Raw genomic sequence first — 20,322 nt, forward strand, 5'->3', positions numbered from 1 at the left:
TTCTTCTCAAATTTAAGTGGAACCTTTTGTGTTCCAGTTTGAACCCATTACCCCTTGTCCTATCGTTGGCTGTCACCGAGAAGAGCCTGGCTCCATCCTCGTGACACTCACCCTTTATATATTTGTAAACATTAATAAGGTCTCCCCTCAGTCTCCTCTTCTCCAAGCTAAAGAGACCCAGCTCCTTCAGCCTTTCCTCACAAGGGAGATGCTCCACTCCCTTCATCATCTTTGTTGCCCTGCGCTGGACTCTCTCCAGCAGTTCCCTGTCCTTCTTGAACTGAGGGGCCCAGAACTGAACACAATATTCCAGATGTGGTCTCACCAGGGCAGAGTAGAGGGGAAGGAGGACCTCTCTCGACCTACTAACCACCCCCCTTCTAATACACCCCAGGATGCCATTGGCCTTCCTGGCCACAAGGGCACAGTGCTGGCTCATGGTCATCCTGCTGTCCACCAGGACCCCAGGTCCCTTTCCCCTGCACTGCTCTCTAATGGATCATTCCTCAATTTATACTGGAACCTGGGGTGGTTCCTACCCAGATGCAATACTCTACGCTTGCCCTTGTTATATTTCATTAAATTTTTCCCCACCCAACTCTCCAGCCTGTCCAGGTCTCACTGGATGGCAGCACAGCCTTCTGGCGTGTCAGCCACTCCTCCCAGCTTGGTGCCATCAGCAAACTTGCTGATAGTACACTCTATTCCCTCATCCAAATCACTGATGACTATATTGAATAATACAGGCCCCAGTACTGACCCCTGAGGCACTCCACTAGATACTGGCCTCCAACTAGACTCCACCCCATTGAACACGACTCTCTGGCTTCTTTCCTTCAGCCAGTTTGCAGTCCATCTCACTACTTGATCGTCCAGACTGCACTCCCTCAGTTTAGCTGTAATGATGCTGTGGGAGACTGTGTCAAATGCTTTACTGAAGTCAAGGTAGACCACATCCACTGCTCTGCCATCATCTATCCACCTCATTATATCCTCATAAAAGGCGATGAGGTTGGTCAAGCACGACTTCCCCTTGGTGAAGCCATGCTGACTGCCCCTAATGACCCTCTTATCCTTGATAGGCCTTGAGATGATACCAAGTATAAGTCATTCCATCACTTTCCCAGTGATGTAGATGAGGCTGACTGGTCTATAGGTACCCGGGTCATCCCTCTTGCCCTTTTTGAAGACTGGGGTGACATTTGCTTTCCTCCAGTCTTCAGGCACCTCTCCCATTTCCCAAGACTTGGCAAAGATGATGGAGGAACCTGAAATGCTTTTCTGGGCAACAGAAAGAGCGTTCTTAGGAGAGTTAGAAACTTTCTCCCCCCTTCATCAGGATGGCCTGTTGCTTTCTGATTAAGCCACTTTTTGGGGAAGTTTAAGACATAAATTTCAGTTCTTTCAGCCTGAAATAACTTGGGAACAGACCTTTTTGTCAGGCCTGTATTGATAGGACAAGGGGTAATAATTTTAAACTAAAAGAGGGGAGATTTAGACTAGATATAAGGAAGAAAATGTTGACAATGAGGGTGATGAAACACTGGAACAGATTGCCCAGAGAGGTGGTAGATGCCCCATCCCTGTAAACCTTCCAGGCCAGGCTGGATGGGGCTCTAAGCAACATGATCTAGTTGAAGATGTCCCTGCTCATTGCAGGGGTTTGGACTAGGTGATGTTTGAAGGTCCCTTCCAACCCAAACTATTCTGTGATTCATATGAAACAGATATATCCTGTGGCAGAGCTCAGCTGAGATCTCCCAGCTGGTTTATAAGAATCACCAGCCCCTTTAACCTGATAAATAAGGCAGCTAAACTGGACATATCTCATAGCAGACCGTGGTCCACCCTGCCTTATTCCTGAGGTTAGCCCTCCAAATGCAGTGATTTGTTTTTCTGCCCAGTTCAAGATACACAACTCTGTGGGTACAAATAGGAATTTCCTGTATGCGTTACGTCTACGGCATTTCTAATTGTAATATGATTTTGGCTTTCAGGAAGGCTGGTCAGACATGAAAATGTAAAGGGAACTGATCTTGATGATAACAATAAGGACAACTAACTAACAAAGGGGCATTTGGTGTTTAGCTTATGTTCTCTGAGACAACCGCCTGCTAATCAAAGGGAACAAAAGAAACGTGGGACTCCTCAGAGGAAACAAAACACAGTTGCAAACAAAGATAATGAAATAATAGGGATCTTTTAAACCAGTTGGTGCTTTCCCTTGGAACCTACAAGACACAATATTCACATAGTCAAAAAAGTTGACTGCTAAACATGCATGCATTTGTAAACAAGATGTAGTCTGGAGTCAGGAAAAGTGTAAGGACTAGATGATGTGTTGACTGAATGGAACATTAATTGGGTCAACTGAGCCTTCAGAGCTCATAAAACTTCAAAGACATTTAAATAATATTTCTATCCTGTATTTCAAATGAAAAATGACCTCAGATGTAAGCACTTCCCTATTTTCAGATTTTGCAACACAAAATTTGCCACTTAGCAGTAGAACACAAGATGATAAGCACAAAAACTCAACAAGTGATTCTGAGTTTTTCTGCATCCAGCTTGCATGAAACAAATAATAGAGTTTCAAAGCAAGCAACCATGTTGAGGCCTCATATCTTCCAGTGCAAATGGACACAGGTGCTTTGGTTTCTTTTTACAGAAATACTGATGTTTTAGAAAACCCTTCATTTTAGAAACGCCTTCTCTTTCTGCATTGGAATCAAAGGCATAAGAAGAAACAACAAAAATCCCATTTTACTGTATTTTCACTGCTGAATTTAACCATAGCTTAACTCATAAGTGAAACAAGATCCAACTTCATTGCTCAGTTGCATTAATTCTAAGTTAAAATTACTGCATTTCTGATGCACCCCTGGGCCAGTGTGGCACCCCGTGCTCCAAAGCTGCCTTGCCCAACACCCCTCGGGAAGCATCACAGACTCCCCAGCAGGCCCACAGGACCTTAGCTGTGCTGCCACTGGCAAGCCATCGCTCCACCATATTCTTGCTCCCAAATCCTCTTCTTGTGAACCAGTTAAGAGTTTTAATGGCTGCAATGTTGTTCCTCTCTGAGTGTGCCCTGAGAAGACCACTTCTTCCCCAAGAGACCCAGGAGCTCCAAACATGTGCAGTTATTTGGCACTTCCACATTATCAGGTTGGACAACTCCTGTACAGTTCCTCTGCATCCCCATCAGGCCATCTCAAACACCATTCAGAGGTTAAAAAAAAACCCAACACAAATAAAGTGAATTCTGAAGAGTGGAGCATTGCACAGCCCCTTGGATAGAGAGAAAGGTCTGCTAGGGGAGCGTGAGCAAGTGGTTGGTCTGGTACAGAGGTGCCATCTTTGTGCAGATAAGGCTAACTGAAATTTCTGGGAAATGCTGGTATATTAGTATTGGACCTTATTGATCGATGTATGGAGCCATGTATAACCATGTACATGCCTGTGTCCATGTGCCTTTTACATGTCTGTACCAAATGTAGATTGGATGGATGCAAACTTGGACAAAACTAACTCACCTGTGTAGGGTGGGTTGTAAAAATCTGAGCTACTCCATGTCACAGGGGAATATCAGCAGATTTACATTCTAGTTACTTGGGGAGGCTGAGTTCGAGTTATTTGGGGTTTTTCTTGGTTTTGTTTTGTTGTGGGTTTTGTTGTTGTTGTTATTGTTGTGTGTTGTTTTGTTTTATTTTTCCTATGGAAGGACCATTTAGAGGCTTCTTAGCACAAATCTTCCCTGCTCCTCTTATCCTGAAGAAATCATTTCATGTATCCACACAAGAGATTCCACTCATAAGGTGAAGAATAACATACCTCCCTAAGTGAGATGTAGGATTAACACTTGCTAGAAAACCTTCCCAGACCATTTGCAAAAATAGCTGAAGTTGTACTGTTTGTATTAGCACTCTGGACTATTCCCAAGCTAAGACTAGTTCTTTGTGTTTCCTCAGGCATAAGGGAAAGCATTAATGTTTACCGAGTGAGAATGCTGTTGCTTAAGGAGCTTAATTGAATTTATCATTCCTGGCTCATGATGTCTCAAGACAAGTCACAGCATGCACCGAGCCATCAGAAAAAGGCAGATAAACACAGCATAATTTTCCATGTTTTCTGAGCAACCACCTGCAATAACAAGAAACATCAGTTTGAAAATGTTACCGGTAACTTTTCTTCTTACCAAATTCTCACTGTAACAGAAGAATGTGAAAGTGGAAATAACTGAACTGTGCATTGAAAGGGATATATTTCATATGAGTTAGAGATGTTTATCTTCACTGAAATAACAAGACAGGAGGCTTCAGTGCTTCATTCAGTTAAGAAAGACTTGGACTGTTTATTTTCCATTTACAAATGAGAGCCCCTGGGATATGGTAACTTAGCTGGAACTGTTCATCTTGAGATTATCACTTGGAATCCAGCATGGATTGCAATAATCATAGGTTATTATTTGATGGGTAGAAGTGGAGAAAATAATAATATTGTTTTTTCTCCAACTTTTAAGTAACTTTGGTGGGAATGTATGAATTCTATTCTATTCTATTCTATTCTATTCTATTCTATTCTATTCTATTCTATTCTATTCTATTCTATTCTATTCTATTCTATTCTATTCTATTCCATTCCATTCCATTCCATTCTATCCTATTCCATTCCATTCTATCCTATTCCATTCCATTCTATATTGATTTTATTTTATGGCACACTTTCATTCTGTTAGCAACTTGAAACTTAGCTTTCTTTTGGTAAGGACTAGCACTTCTCTAATGGCATAATCTTCTTTGTTACTCAGGTATATTTGTACTCTATTGTATTACAATATCCCACTGATTGTCTTCTAGCAGATGCCTACTATTATAAACATTTAAAATTAAATGTTCCAGTTCACTTATCTCCATCCTTATATTCCCAGCACTTACACAGAGCACTTTTATGTGGAATCTTGATCTAATCCTATTTCACATGACTGATTTTCTTCGGATTGTTTGCACCAATCTTTGTTGTTTCCTATCTGGATTTTGTCACTTTCTCAGGCATGCAGAGTGGTTTTGGTTTTACCCTTTTGACGATGAGTCACTCCAACTGGCATGCTCTCCTGCACCTGTAATCTTGTCCTCAACCTTCCATTTAAAAATGCTCCTACAGTCTTTTATTTTATTTTATTTTTAAATCCTATGTGCTAGCAGACTCCTTCTGCTCCACATTGAAAACTGGGGGTTTCATACATTCTGCATTTGCCTTTATTCTGTTTACTGGAATGCTGGTTCATAGAAACAAATATTCTTAAACACAATAGTAGACATGCTAATGGAAAATAAATCTTAACTGATAAATATGAATGTGTGTAATGTCCTCATGGGAAAATAAATCATAGCAGTACAATTCAACAAGAGAGCTGAGAGATGTGGTGAGTCTGTCCCTCTCGCAACAGACTTCTTTGACATAGCTCAGTTTGTTTGGGAGGAACTGAAAAACCGGTCCGTGCATAGTTTATTAAAAATAGAGATGAGTGGTTTTAAACAAACAACCAAAATTCAAGTATTTCTCAGCCCCTCTGTAGTTATATTACAAAAATAAAGAAACATGCACACTGGCACACACAGAGATGAACCTTTTGAAGTAAATGATTTGTTCAAAATTACATCCTTGGTTCTGGTGTTCACTGAGGCGTGCTATTAAGCGGAGCTAATTTCTTGTGTCTGCCTCAGAAAACCATTACCCCAACTGTCGCTGTGGTTTGAAGGCACAGCAGAGAGGAGCACACAAAACCCATGTCCTCGTCCTCCAGGGAGTGCTTCCAGAAAGCTTATGCTGCCACTGCTTTCCACCCTTGATATTCATCCAGATTTGTCCTGCTACTTGGCCTGTGACAGGGAATCCCAGAGCCACATAAAGCCCATGAAAATAATAAAGCCGTATGGCACACATGTCTCTGCTATGTCTCCACCATTAGCCTTATACACAACCCTAAAGGATGTACTGGGGAGGCTGGGGCTGGTGCTGTTCATGAAACACTTTGCAGATTATCCCCAATGCTTTCTTTCCCACTCCACTTTGCCAAGGACATCTTTGATGCAAGGGAGGATTAAGCCTGGTCAAGCTACTACTTCCCAGGGATATTACCTCCCCCCCGCAATAGGAAATTGTAACATTAAAGATATTAGTATTTATGGTATGATGACTGAGAGCAAGGAACTGAAAACTCCTTGTGGAACTTCCTGTATGTGTTGTGCACGCAAAAACCCTTGGGTATTTTACACAGAAATGTTGATTATAATTATAGTACTAGAATGTCTTTATCTGCCAAAGCGTCTGCCTTGCACCTGCTCTCCTGCCATGGAAAGAGAGCAATGAGAGAGAACAGAGGCTGCAGCAGGAAAGGGAGGAAAAAATGTAGCCTCTTTAGAAAAGCTCCATCAGTTTTTCTTCAAACAAATCTTTTATTGGTCTCAGTGTGGGGAGAAACAAGCACAGCTCCTCCACTCTTTCCTTGCTCATGGATGTGAGCAAACTTGTGAAGAGCATCTCAACTCTATAGCTCTTTGAAAAGCTGAAATAAAAGGATGGATCCCCGGAAGCTGGTACTTTGTCTGGTTGAGCAGGCACAGGTCTTGCTGTGTCAAGACCAGCTTTCTTTCTCCCCATCTGACGGGAACGTGTTGATTGGCACTGCAGCATCAGCTGAGAACCCGCACAACTCCCTTGCAGTTCAAAGCAAAGTGGCCGCAGGTTTCAGAGGGAGCGAGGGCAGGCTTCAAACCTGCATTGCCTTGTTGAGGCCATTGAATCCCTTCTAGATTGCCAGAGTCCTGCCAGTCAACATGAGGGTTTTTTCCGATAAAAGCAAAAAATTCACGAGGAAATAAAGACCTAAACTATTCTTCAGTTATTGCATAGCTCTGGTTTTCATCTGTTACTAATATAGGTCCAAATTCAAAGAAAATTACTTTATTTCAATAAGGTGCTTAAAAACAGATGTATAAAAGTTGCTTCAGCAGAGCATTCACTTAATATTTGCACAAATTATACCTAGCACTTCGACTACTCATTTTCCAAATAATCTCTAACTAAATCAGTAAATAAATACAACCACCATCGAGTACATGTGTCTCAATGTATTTAAAATAGTTATTTCAGACCAAAAGCTACCTGATGAGTACGTCAAACAATATTTTATTTTGGAGTATTTGCTGAATGTTAATGTCACAGACAATATGAGTGAATTCTTGCACTGCTGAGATAATGAATACCTGAGATAATAATTTCCATTATGAGCTCTACATTTCAGCTGTGAAACACTCTGAGCATTCTTTGCATTTTAAAATATTTCCTCTTAATGGCAGCACCATTTTTAAAAATATATATTTGTCAAAACCTATGTACTTAGGAAGAGATATCTGATGAAGTCTAGACTTGTTGTGTGTCAGTTTCTAACCAGGTCATATATATTCAGGTAAAAGTTAATTTAATATGTATTTCTCACATACACACACACACACATATATATATATGTAAACAGGCTATGTATATTAATGAATCTATATATATAATATATTCTGAGATGGTAAGAATCTATATATTCTTCTATGTAATCCTAATTTTATATGTAATATATTTTCACAGCATAAATATAGAAAAAAATTAGATATACATATACATATACATATACATATACATATACATATACATATACATATACATATACATATACATATACATATACATATACATAATATACATTCTGTGAAGGTTAAAAAAAAAGAAAAAAATGGCAAGAATTTACAAAGTCTAGTATAGACATAAAATATTTCAATAACAACAACAAAAATTATATGAACCATTGTTTTCGGAGAAAAAATAGTTTAAAGAGACAGGCAGTAAATGTAACGGAAAAATTTCAGACTTTTTTTTTATGCTTATGCTGCAGTAATGCCTGCAGGCCAGAGAGGCACTTGGCTGACTAACAAAATGCTAATTATTCAGAGACTTCTGTTCCACAGAGTAAAGTCACATCAGTAACTTGGTAAGTGGCATCTGTGGAATTCTTAGAGTATACTAATGAAAACATCTGTCAGGAGAAAATTCAGAAGATGAGAAAAGAAAATTTTCAATAATGTGATATCTCACTGCTGTGCTATTCTGTGTTTCATATTGCGAATGCTAGGAGGTACAAGAATGCAATGTGTGATAATGAGACTGTGGCTGCAGGTCTAAGATGAAATAAATGAATAAAACGTTGAGCAGAGGAAGCTGGTAATAATATTGAGGATGCAACCCTTACAACATCGTGATCATGATCTCCAAGTTCTTTAAAATGACAAATTTACACCTATCAGAGAAAATCACCTACTTTGAAATTTTTCCCTGTAGTAACCTGAGTGTATATATTCATATCAAAACCAAACATTGCACGTCATAGTGCACCTCATATCACCTGATATAAAACATATGGAATATTTTGATATATTTTACAGTGAATACTCTAATATCTTGAATATTAAGTTGAGGCATACAAAGACATTCTCAGAAGTAATCAGGTAATGCAACAGTAGCACCTGGATATGAAAATTTCAGATCAATAACATAGGCTTTTGTCAGTTGAGCTAACAGAGTAACTGTTAGTGATACCAACTTGGAGCCTCCCTAGAAGGCAATGAGACCTTGCCAGCAGGTTTCTCAGGGTTCACTGGGGTAGGGTCTTCCGAGGTCCATGCCAGGCTTTGGAAAGGTATACACTAGACCTACGACTCCTATACCTATTTTTTTTCCAAACCTGATTCCTTTCTCCCTTCCCCTGAAAGATAATAATGTTTTAGTCACGCCCCTTCCCAGTTTTGGCTCTTCATCTCACTTCTCATTAACCAGTCACAGATTCTATCCTCTAGTCCTCTCTCCAGACCACCTCTGGGGCCAAGATAACCAGGCTCAATGTCTTTCACTAGGAAGGACAAAGTCACACGTGTCTTGTGCCTTTTAACTGTTTTCCCAGTCTCTTCTCAATTTGTAGACACTTGGAGCTCTTTGTTAGCTCTTCACCTAAGTCTTCTTACCCCATTAGTGCTATTTCTCTCTCCCAGTTTCTCCTCCCATCTATCTTTCACCCTTCACACAGAACCTATTCCTATCTGGCATCACCCCAAGCAAGCACCTCCCAGTTTGGATAACTCACTTCGAGATGTACCCCAGTTCAAATTGTCCTTCCTGTGTGTAATAGTTTCTTTTCCCAGCTCCTGTTCCAGCCATTCTTCCTTTGCTTCTGCATCCTCTCTCTGTCGCTGACCTGACCTGCCCCATCCCTCCTCCTGTTCTCCACTGCCCATTTATGCTTGGACACAGTCTCCTTCCTCAAGCATGGCTTGTTCTTCCCATATCCTCAAGCTATCCTTTCCCACATCTGCTAGAGCTGAATTCTTCAGGATGCCTCCACAGGATTTAAGCCCTTTGGTCAGCCAGCTGCGATGACCCTCATGAGCTCAAGCCCTGGTCCCAGTTGTCCCCCGGACTCAGCTCACTAAGATCTCCTGCTCTCCACACTTCTCTCCACCCCCAGTCCGGCTCCAGTGTCAGGGCTCCAGGTGTACCAACAGGCTCTACCACACAGATATGTGACCATTATCTTTGTGGGCAGCCTCTGCCAGAGGGCAAAGGGTAACCCACTCAGCGTGGAAGGAAGCTGCTGTGACAATGGAAGTTTTGCTTTAGGATTCGATTGTCTCTGTCTGTCTATAGGATGAGGAGTGGCATGAAGGGGAGAGGTGAGTTGGCCTTAAAGGAGGCCCAGGAGCTCCTTCCAAAATCTGTGAATGAGCTCACCTGTTTGGTAATGATAGAATGTGGGAGGCCATGGCCTGGAAAATATGATCAGAGGAGTCAGGCAGTCAGCAGGGCCACAGGCAACTCCCTGAAGGTGAAAAAGTGAGCAGTCTTGGTGAACAGGTCCACCACTACCAGAATGGCTGCATTTCCTTGTGAGGGGGCAGGTCCACTGTGAAACCCAGAGGCATGAGCTGCCATAGCTGGGCAGGTGTGGAGAGGGTCTTTGGGAGCCACTGGGGATTTTGCAGAGACCTTCGGTGTGGGCACAGGTCTTACAGACTGGGATGTAATCAGCTATATCTGCCCACTCTGGGCCACCAGCCTGCCCGTGTGATCAGGTAGTGTGTCCTCCAGCAGCCATCACACCCAGCACCAGGTGCATCAGTGTCTACAATGGTACTCAAGCAATGTATGGCTGCTTGCTCCACTATGTATAGGCATATTCTTTTTTGCAAGCAGGGGAATGGAGAAAAGAGAGGCTGCAGACCCTGTTAGTGCAGTCATGGTCCTGCCACGCTGTCCCAATTCCTCTTTGTCTCCTTTCCAGGCTTAATCTTTCATTGGGCTAATTAAACCTCCCTGCTGCCTCTTCTGAACATAATTTCTTGTCCTGTTTTACAAACCCCAGCCTCAATCCCACTTCCCAGTGTATGTCTGTCACTTGTCCACTGCTTCTCTTCCTTCTTCTCCTCCTCTTCTGCCACTCTCCTCTTGTCGCAGCCTGGATGTTTGGGCTATGCAAAAGAGTGGAAGAGAGAAGAAAAGCAAGCACCTCCCAGTTTGGATAACTCACTTCAAGACGTACCCCAGCCTCCAGCAACACCAAGCTTAGGTTGCAAGGAGACCCCTGGTCAGTTCTGGATGAATGAGCCCCAGACAGATTTAATTCTTCAAGGAATTTAGTAAGCAAATTCTTCAAAGTCATTTTAGTGAGCAACTAAAATTATCATTTTTGTAGACCTGAAAATTGGCCTAAAACCAAAAGGTAAATACCTGGTGCAATGGCAAACTTCATGCCCCCAAAACATGCAGCTCCTGTAATTGTTAAACCCCCTCCTAAAAAAGGCACTGGAAGTTTTACATCCTGCAATATGACGTTTCTACCATTTCTCCTTCATTCTTGGAAATGGCCCAATGATTTGAGCTGTCTTATTTTGATCACAGTTTTACCCCAAAGTAAGCCTGAATAAACCCACCACGGAAAAATGTAGTTCAAACACAGGAAAGTTTAAAGCAAGGAAAATGTGATTTTTAAGGGAACTGACAGCAAGTCCTAAAATATGTGACACCAATATTTACTTTTGGTACCTCTGCCATTTATCTACAAATTCTTTAAGACAGGCAGACTACTGCCGGCCCACACAATGAGATCCCTGTTCTCTGTGTTCGATGCTACCATTAAGGATCACTGGGATGTGAGCGCGCAATGAAGAAGCACTGAAATTCTGCTACAATGGAATTTGCAGCCTCATAACTTCAGTCACCACAAGCCAGGGAGGAACTGCAGGGCTCGGGGAGTTTCTGTCAGTGCTTATCTCCAGGTGCCTGTGTCAGAGCTCTGACATCCCCGCAACACCATACAAGACATCATGTGCACTCCTCAGGCTGGCACTGCTATCTTTAGGACTCACGTTGCCTCTCTCAGGTGCTTGTTTGTCAGAGGTACGGCTCACACATCACTGATCCTTGCAATTCATTCCTTCCTGCTAGAGGTTAAATGCTGCATTATATATACCACCAGCTTAGTGGCATGCATCCTTTTTGAGAGCTGATGCTGTGCTGATGTCTTAAGAGAGATAGGAGAAACTGAAAAACAACAACTCTGCTCCCATTACTATCTTTTTAGCCAGGAAAGCAATAAATCTGAAGAAACAAGTAATTGAATGGAACATTGTGAGAGAAGAGATGACACCACTAGGGACTGTATTACCAGTCAGAGGAGTCACATCAGGACATTCCAATGATTATCTAATTTCTTCATCTCTTCTGTCAATAGCTGTTGGGCAAGAGCGACTTCATTTCATTTGGCTGCCTCTCACTTCTTTTTAGAGGTGAGAGGGCAAATCCTGCCTGTGCCACATTGCAGCACCATGCGCTCCAACTGCAGCAAACCCCTGTGACATTATGCCGCATTATGCTGAGCAAGCCAGACACTTCTGCTGAGCCCTGGCACTAATGATGTATCAGTGTTTCACTGACTCCCATTCTATTAAATGGAGTTACAAGATTGGTGTTCAGCACTTATGTCTCTGTTTCTTATCTGGATGGAATTTAAAGTGCCCATAGCTCCACAGCAAATTATATTCTTATTTTTAAAAAGATCCCTGTAACCGGTGGCTGATCCCATTACACATTCTCAGTCCCTCAATGTGTCGCTTTCCCATGTGGATACATTACCCTTTACCATTTGCCAGCCTGGGCCTGGGAGCGGAGTGCAATGGGGGAGGGAAACAAGGAAGCCCAACCTGCTGTGTGGACTCACACCTTGCCACATGGACACAGGGGGGCCTCCCGTAGGTGTGTGTGCCACACACACACACAAATGTATTGCTTATTCCCCAGCAGATACCAACAATCACCCGAATGTGCTCATGGGTGTAACCACAAAACTTATAATGGCATCAGGGCTGGGATAAATCTGGGAAGCTGGAGGTTTTCAGCCTCATTGACAAAGCGGATGGTAGAGCTGTTCCCCTTCAAGTGAGGCCATTTGCTGTTGAATCCTCTAAACCCAAGCGATGGTGCTCCCCAAGTCACCAGGAACCTGGTTCCCAATAGCACAAAGGGGTTGAAAAGATGTGTGCTTTCCTGGAAATATGCCCCTCTTTCTCACAAAGTTTTCCTTCCAGTATCCCTGCAACCCTTGACGTCCAGTTGAATAGAGGAAGGAGAAAAATAGTTTTCTCCATAAAATGAAAGAATGTTGTTTAATACTATTACAGCCTAATCAAAATCCAGAGAGATGGGAAGAAGTAGGATGGATGTCTCCACAAAAGAGCATTTTGTCTTTAGGCCTCCAAACACACCTCTTGGTAGGAAACAACAAGCACTTTGGCTTAAGTGGAATTACCCTGTTTGAATATGTGATGCATTTTTGTCTATAAATAAGAGGGAAGAAATATGCAACAGCAACAGGACAAGCACCATCTTTATTAGCCAAGCAATGGTTTTATAGCCATTGGTAATATGAATAGACTGACGTACAGATTAAGTTCTATTCCTTGTTTTTTCCTTATAAGAAAACTTGTATATATTTTATTTCTTAGGACCTAGTTTAGATCTCATATAATTTACTGATAAAAAAATCCATTTTGTGGAAATGTTGAACCAACCCCACTTTCAGGTACATTAGTGATATTGAAAATACTGTATCAAGAACAAACAATGGTGAGGACAGAGGCTGGTAAAACCAACTATGCTGTTCTTTGCACTTTACAAACTGATGCTTTACTTTCAAAGTATAGCAGAAAAAGTGCCCTATATGTCATACCACAACTAAAAAATGCTTGATGCCTCATAAGACACTACTGCAAAGTTTTCAGTAGTTATAATTGCACACGGATGAACATCTACCAAGGCGGTGCATATAAATGTCTTATGCAAACTTCGCATTTACTCGCAAAATTGACTCATTTTTAAACTACTAGAACAAACGTGTAAATAAATGACATATGCATGTACAGTCAATATCTGTATGTAAACACCATACATACACTTACTTTCCAAAACCCATCCCTAAAATATTGCAAAAATTGGATGCAACAGGATGAAGCGAGGCTATAAAATACTCAAGATCAAATTTTGTCTGTTAATCAGTTTACTCAGTCTGGTCTCAGTAAGCAGAGCAGTTCCATGTGGTTGACCTTGTCTTTCTCACTAAAAAGAAACACTAACAAGATCAAGCCAATTCTCTCCCTGTATGAACTCATGCAATAATTTTCAAACAACGTCTCTTCTTTACCAATAATTGAGAGTTACCGTGGCCTTCGGAGGGGCTAATACAAAGCCAACTGAGTGTCCCCTGTCCAGATATTCCCATGTCCAAGTGTGATTAGCACTATCTTGTCAAATTTAGCTCTAAACCATTTGTGAACACCTACTTTGTTTATAGTAGCCCACTCAAATCTGCACAGACCTCTTGTGTTTGCTCTTCTGTGTATCCTATTAACAGTGCATCACATTTCAAGATGTCATACTGCAGAAAGCCACTAAAGCACTTTTAATCAATTTAAACCAAACCAAGTGAATTACTTTAATTCTGGATAAATACTGCTAGGTATGCATTCTGAGAAAACAAAATCAAGTGTTTAATTCTACTGTTGTAAATCCAGAATGACTGTACAAGAATTATTTGTACTGCATTTGAAATTGTTCAATTGCAATTATACAAAAATCCCTATAAAAATCAAACTATGGATAAACAGAATTGAACACTGTAAACTGCCAGCTATGACCTACTTGAAAAGTTATATAAGGAAATTCTTAAAATCTCTGATCTTAAGATAAATTTTCAAGCAGCTCAGAACTGATGCAATGCCTAGATATTTTTATTATTGCATAAGAGAGTAAATAAAACTGTATGACACCGTATTTCAGTTTTCATTTCAGTATTATATTTACAGCACAGTATATTTGATCCTGACCCCCTTGCTTTACTAGAGGTAGTCTGGTTATACACATCCAACCAAGGACAACCTTCAGCTCAAAAGTTATACTTAAAAAAAAATTAAACAAAACAAAACAAAAAACAAACACCAAATCTGAAATACAAAAAAGCAGGAACTAAGGCACAGAGAATATTGTTTTAATTAGATGAGTCAAGAACACATGGGGGGTCTGCCTCTATCAGACTTTGTGCTGAATTCAGAACTATGCTTTCCACTACCATATGCAAAAAACCCACACAATTAAACCAAGGCTTGGATAGTCACTTACCAATGCACTGTTACTCTTGCTCTGTGCACAAACTGAAGAAGAAAAAACAACCATGACAAAGAATCTTCTAGCCTCGACTTAATGATTTCTAGCCTATATTTCAAAGTCAGTGGGAAGATAGCAAAATGCTAGGGTTTTGGTGTTTGTTTATTTGGGGTTTTTTTTAATCGCGTCAATAAGAGTAAGTTATTATTTCAAATACAGACATTTGTATTTCTCTCAATAAACAGGACTGTACTACTAAACTATGCAGCCAAGAATAGTCATACAGTGTGAAAACATGTAGAGGAACAACAGCTGTTAGTCATTATTTTCTCCTTATCCTTTCAACACCTCTGTTTCAGTTTGCTCTCTAATGGGTAAATCACACTTTCTCCCTAGGACTTTTTCTCATTTCGGGCAGGTACTAAAAAGAATCCTGAGACAATTAAGAGTAATTGGCTAAAGACACCTCTTTTGTTGCTTTTACTGTAGATGTTGAAACACATTTTTACGCTTTCTCAAACAGATAAAGATAATGTTGTGTTCTCTTAGTCCTTTGCCACTACTAATGTGATAAAAGATGTTTCTGCTTTTCTTCTTTGGACAATGAAGCCTCTATTCTTCTTTTTTTTTTTTCTTACACAGCCTGTGTTATATTTCTCAAAAGAGAAATACCATCTACAAAAATTATTGCTCTCACTTCATTTAGGTAAAAGAAGAATCTATCGTCAAACAGCTTTTAAACATCTGTTTTATGCTTTATCTCATCTGACAAGGTTTCACAACAGCCATTTGCAAACAGAAAAAAATAGATAAAATTTCGCTTATGATGAAACTCAACTTTGTTGTTTTACTTTTCCAAGGTACTTTGCTCTAACCTTGGCTGTAAGATGAATATTTACTGGGAGTTTGAGTCCTCTGTTCATTCTGATTTTAATTAATCTGACTCTATGTCACAGTAAAAGTGAGGCTGGAAAAAATGCAAACAGCTACAAACATCTCAGTGCAGTAAAAATTACTCTGGGAATCTTGTTATTTTAAACATTTGGCTTAAACCTAATGTCCTACTAAGTCGGGTTTTTTACTGTGAAATACATTTTCCTTTAATAACTCCTGAAGTCATAATAATTATAATTTTTTCTAAGTGGTTAAATCTCAGAACCTCCAAAATGACAGAAGGCATCCACTGATGAAGCTGGAATGTATCACGGCATGAGCAAGCTCAAATGTGTTCACTCTTCATCTGTTTCTCTTTCAAAGAAAGATGTTGTTTTCCTTCAGAAAGGCAATTCAGTGCACATCTGGTTTTGACTTACAAGATCTGAAAAAAAATGCTATTGATCTAATGCTATTAATCTGATTACATTTCCCACACAGCTTCTAATCTGTAACATTTTTTACAACTGGTACTGCTGATACTGTTCAGTGGAACAAACTGTGCTGAAGATATTGTAGAGAAGGCCCAAGTTACCTTCTATCTGCAGCTGTTTTTGGATAGTGGTAGGGTAGACGCACTCTTTATAGCTACACTCAAAAAGGCAAAATATTATTCCAAAGGGTACAGGGCCTCTCTCTTTGTGGTGCCCAGTAATGTGAGTAATGGGCCAATAAATTAGCGGGTTTGAAGACCTCCTTCAGAATCTAAGGCAGCTCCATCCAACCAACGCTCCTAGCTTCCCTAGGACTGATATTATTAATGTTTACAAAATCTTATATATGATCACTCTACTGTTTCTGCCCCCCTCACATGCATCAGTGATTGCAATGTCGAAAAGAAAAGGGGAAAAAAAATAATGAAAAAAAAAAAGCTCCCTTGGTACCGGGAAACATGGAAATGGTACAAGTTTGGCATAAAACCTTGTGCATGTAGCAACAGCATCTGATGCTGGCAGCAGAATAAAGTATCGGGACCACGTGAAAAAGACGAAAGGAAGGCATGTCTACTCGGTAAAAATACCCTACCAAAAAAAAAAAAAAAAAAAAAGCCACCACGCTAACTAAGAAAGCAACGTTATCTTGGGGGAATATGTCACAGAGCGTATTGGGGAGTGATGCATTATGAAACAAGGACCCCTCTAAAGAGCGTAATTTCCTCCCCCATCCCTTCGCCCGAGGGGGGAAATTCCTTTGTCTGTGCCCGGGAAGCCCTGTCCCCCTCGTCCCCTCCTTACACCCCCATCCCCCTGCAGCTCCGCTCCCGCCGGTTCGGGCGCGGGGCGCGCCGGGTGCTGCGGGTACCAGCGCGGGCCGCGGTGCTGAGCGGAGTGGAGGCGCTGGCACTCTCTTCTCACACGCCTCGCCGTGCCGCTCTAGGGGAATCAACACATTTTTAACAACAAAAGGCCGCGCTTGCGGCTGCTTTAGTCCCATCACCGGCGCGGGAGGGCGGCCTGGGCACGTACCCGGCGCCGCCTCGCCCTGTCTCCCGCCCCGTTCCCACAGGGGCTCCCCCCCTCCCGGCAGCAGCCATGTGTCTGCTCAAGTGCGATTAACACCGACTTGCCAACTCCCCACCCCCCGGGCCATTTGGGGCATGCACGCGCCCGCGCCCCGTGTTTACACAGCGGAGCCTTTTTGTCGATGGCGCTGGCAAATGAGCCGGGGGAGGTGGGCTCCGCGGCGCGCAGCGGCCGCCGGCGGCTATAAAAGCCTCCGGGGCCGGGGTGTACAGGGCTGGGCGAGTGGCCGCAAACCGGCGGAGGATGGAGAGCGGTGGGATTGGGTGCTGCTGCCGCCCCCGCCCGCTCTCGCTGCTCCCGCAGGGCTACTCGCCGTTCTCCGCCCCCTCCCGGTGCCGGGCGAGGCCCAGCCCTGCTCTGACTGTCCTGCCCTCGGCCCGCAGGTCTGTGCCCTTCTGGCGACCCTGGGTGCCCGTGCCGGACGAGGTGGGACAGCGGACCGGCCCCAGACCCACCGCGGTAAGTGGGACGCAGGGCGGGGGGTGGCACCTCCCGCCGGCATCCCTGTACTAGCGTTTAGGGAGTTCTTGGGGGGGCTGCTCGGGGTGGTCCCCCCGAGGGCTGGGTGCCGTGCCGGCGGGCTGATCTCTGCTCTCTCCCCCCCAGCATCGCAGCCCCTGCGGGCTAGCGGAAGCCTCCCAAAAGCTGGCGCAGTACACGCACCCCGTCAGGTAAGTGGCTGCCCCGGGCCGCTGCCGCTTTCCGCGAGAGAGCTCCGGGTTCCCGCGGGGGAGCTCCAGGCACCCGGTCCCCGCGCTGCCGGGGCCTGTGGCGCTGCATGGCCAGGGGGTAAGAGCTAAGCACTGGTTCCCCCACCCCTTCCCATCCCACCCATGTATTTGTGTAGATATCGAAGTGCCTTCAGCGCGATTTAGCCGTTTAAGTGCTGTTGAACTGACAGATCCTCGGGCAAACGATTGGCAACACTTGTGGATTTACCAGGTCTTTAAGATGTTGGCATGCTTTTGTGGTGTGGGACTTTACGTATGTTTACATAGTTATGTGGGTTGTTGTGTTTTTTGTTTTTTTTTTTTTTTTTGTGGTGGCAGAAGCAGCTTGCTACTCATTCCTGTGCCCAGGATTAATAAAGGGAGAGGAGAGGTAGTTCCTAAAGCTGTCTTGCTGTGCAAACCTCCAGTGTCCTCCTGGGGCAGAGAAGCAGGTGCAGGCATTGGGAAAGAGTGGCAGGAGGAGAGAGTACAGACTAAACCAGCATTGCGAAGAAAAATACTCGTGTAATTACTGCTCTGTCAGTTCTGAAAAGGAAATAAAATATCTGCAGTTGAATCTGCAGGAGAATCTGTTTTCAGAAGTACTAGTAGGTGTTGCAAGGTGCTTAAAATAATTGCATAGGTAATTAATTCTTCCAGACAAGATGCAGCTTTCTCCCAAAACTAGGCTCCGATCCTTCAAATACTATACACAGACTACCTAAGCAATTGCATGCACTCTGACTTCACTGTCACTGCTCTGGTGCTTAGATATGAACAAATACTGCAGGGAACACTGGGAATGAAGAGATGTTATAAAACAAGTGTCAGATACTTTGTGCTGCAAAGAAGGCAGTGTTCTGTTAAACAGTAGCCTGGAAAGCACTTTTTGTAGTTGCTAGAAAATCATCTAGTTCTGTTTCTTAATGTATTTCTATTATAAACAATCCGTAGTCAGCGTTTGTGTTGCAATGTCCTCTTGGGACCTCTATTGTCTGTTTCTTCCTGCTACTTACAAACTGTAAACAAAAGAGGATGCTAGTTGAAAGGAATAGGAGCTGTGAAGTATATTAATTGCAATCTGTTATCTCATTAGCTGATAGCTCTTGCTAACCGCTGTATTATCAGCAATCTTTATATTAATTTCTGGATATAACACAGACTACTTTAAAAACTGGACTTATGGGGCATCTTCCATAAGGAATCTGTTAGGTGATTGTTCTTGGAAAGACAGGTGAAGTATCAAGGTCCTTTCCTCCTAGACCTTTATCATTCCTTTCACTTTGATATTTGTCTTGCGCCATTGTAAATGACCACCTAGGTTGGCAGCCTTTGGTAACAAAACTACTAATGTAATCAGGATATATTGACACCCATTATCTTCCCCAGGAATAGTTTCAGTGAGGGCAGTGTTACTTGAATCGGATCCCCAGGTAATACTGTTAGTGAGACACTCGAGTGGGAAGTTTCAGATGCAGTGAATCTTGGTTTTTAAACCATTTTTGCTGCAAAACTAGCTCTTTAAGTTCATCCTTATCTATGTAGGAAGCTTGTTGTAACAGAATTTCACTGCTGTTTCTTGTTAGTCAACCTCCAAGTAAAATATGTAATAACAATATGCAAACCTATTGTATACCTGTTTCAGACTATTTTGGCCCAAATCAAGGTGCTATGATTACTTATATCAGGAAGCCGAAGCACTTCTGAAAAACTTTCCAGTTCAAGCTACGATTTCCTTTTATGAAGACTCAGATAGTGAAGATGATGAAGATGAACTGGAACATGATTCAAGAACAGAATCAGATTGCTGATTGCAGGGAAGGCCAACACAACTTCTAAGACTTAATTTGAACTTAATATAAAATTGTATTATAGTATTTTTAAAGATAATTTATTTGTATGTAAGTTATTCTTAATAAAATGGAAATGTTTTGTAATTTTATCTGAGCCTTTTTCATTTGTTTTATTCCTGTCCTGTTTTAGGCAGGGAAGGTATTGATTAGTATCTTTAACTAAGGTCCTATATTTTGTGGACTATAACTTGGACATCAATTTTAGGAGCAGAGAATGGCTGCCTTGCTTTAAAGTGCTCTATTGTTGTGTGACTTCCTCAAAGTTTGAGGACACAAGGAAAGATCTTTTGTTGTGATTTAGCAGGCTCTGTGTAGGAAGATACAAAGAAATAATTGGGTTAAGTATTCTAATTATGTGCCTGTTGTAACAATAAGGTTTCAAACATGGGAAAGAAACAGTATAGCTGTTTACCAGATGGAGAAAAGGATCCAAATTCTGCTCTAGTTATACTTTTAGAGAAAAAACCACCAAAACCAAAACAAAAACTCTAGTGTGTTTTTGTCATTGATGCTCTCTCATGTACATGAGCTGTATTGTTATGCATACAGTAT

General features: G+C 42.1%; 1 protein-coding gene across 2 annotated transcripts; it reads left to right on the top strand.

Annotated features, from left to right (window-relative positions):
• Positions 1-16,993: 16,993 nt before the first annotated feature.
• Positions 16,994-19,859, top strand: RIPPLY2 (ripply transcriptional repressor 2). 2 transcript variants are annotated; one of them, XM_065056444.1, is made up of 4 exons: positions 16,994-17,355; positions 17,591-17,666; positions 17,814-17,878; positions 19,563-19,859. In XM_065056444.1, the coding sequence occupies exons 1-4, from the start codon at positions 17,282-17,284 to the stop codon at positions 19,726-19,728; spliced, it is 381 nt and encodes a 126-aa protein (XP_064912516.1). In that variant the 5' UTR covers positions 16,994-17,281; the 3' UTR covers positions 19,729-19,859. The 2 variants fall into 2 exon arrangements, with proteins under 2 accessions (XP_064912516.1, XP_064912515.1); XM_065056443.1 differs by lacking the exon at positions 16,994-17,355 and having other exon boundaries at positions 17,362-17,666.
• Positions 19,860-20,322: the final 463 nt, after the last annotated feature.

The sequence above is a fragment of the Columba livia genome, chromosome 3 (assembly GCF_036013475.1).
Source record: "Columba livia isolate bColLiv1 breed racing homer chromosome 3, bColLiv1.pat.W.v2, whole genome shotgun sequence".
Taxonomy (NCBI): Eukaryota; Metazoa; Chordata; class Aves; order Columbiformes; family Columbidae; genus Columba; species Columba livia.

Coding starts and splice junctions, on each gene's coding strand:
- RIPPLY2 (XM_065056443.1), top strand. CDS start 17,451: ATGGAGAGCGGTGGGATTGGGTGCTGCTGCCGCCCCCGCCCGCTCTCG. Junction 17,667..17,813: donor CCGGCCCCAGACCCACCGCG/GTAAGTGGGACG, acceptor TCTCCCCCCCAG/CATCGCAGCCCCTGCGGGCT. Junction 17,879..19,562: donor CAGTACACGCACCCCGTCAG/GTAAGTGGCTGC, acceptor TACCTGTTTCAG/ACTATTTTGGCCCAAATCAA.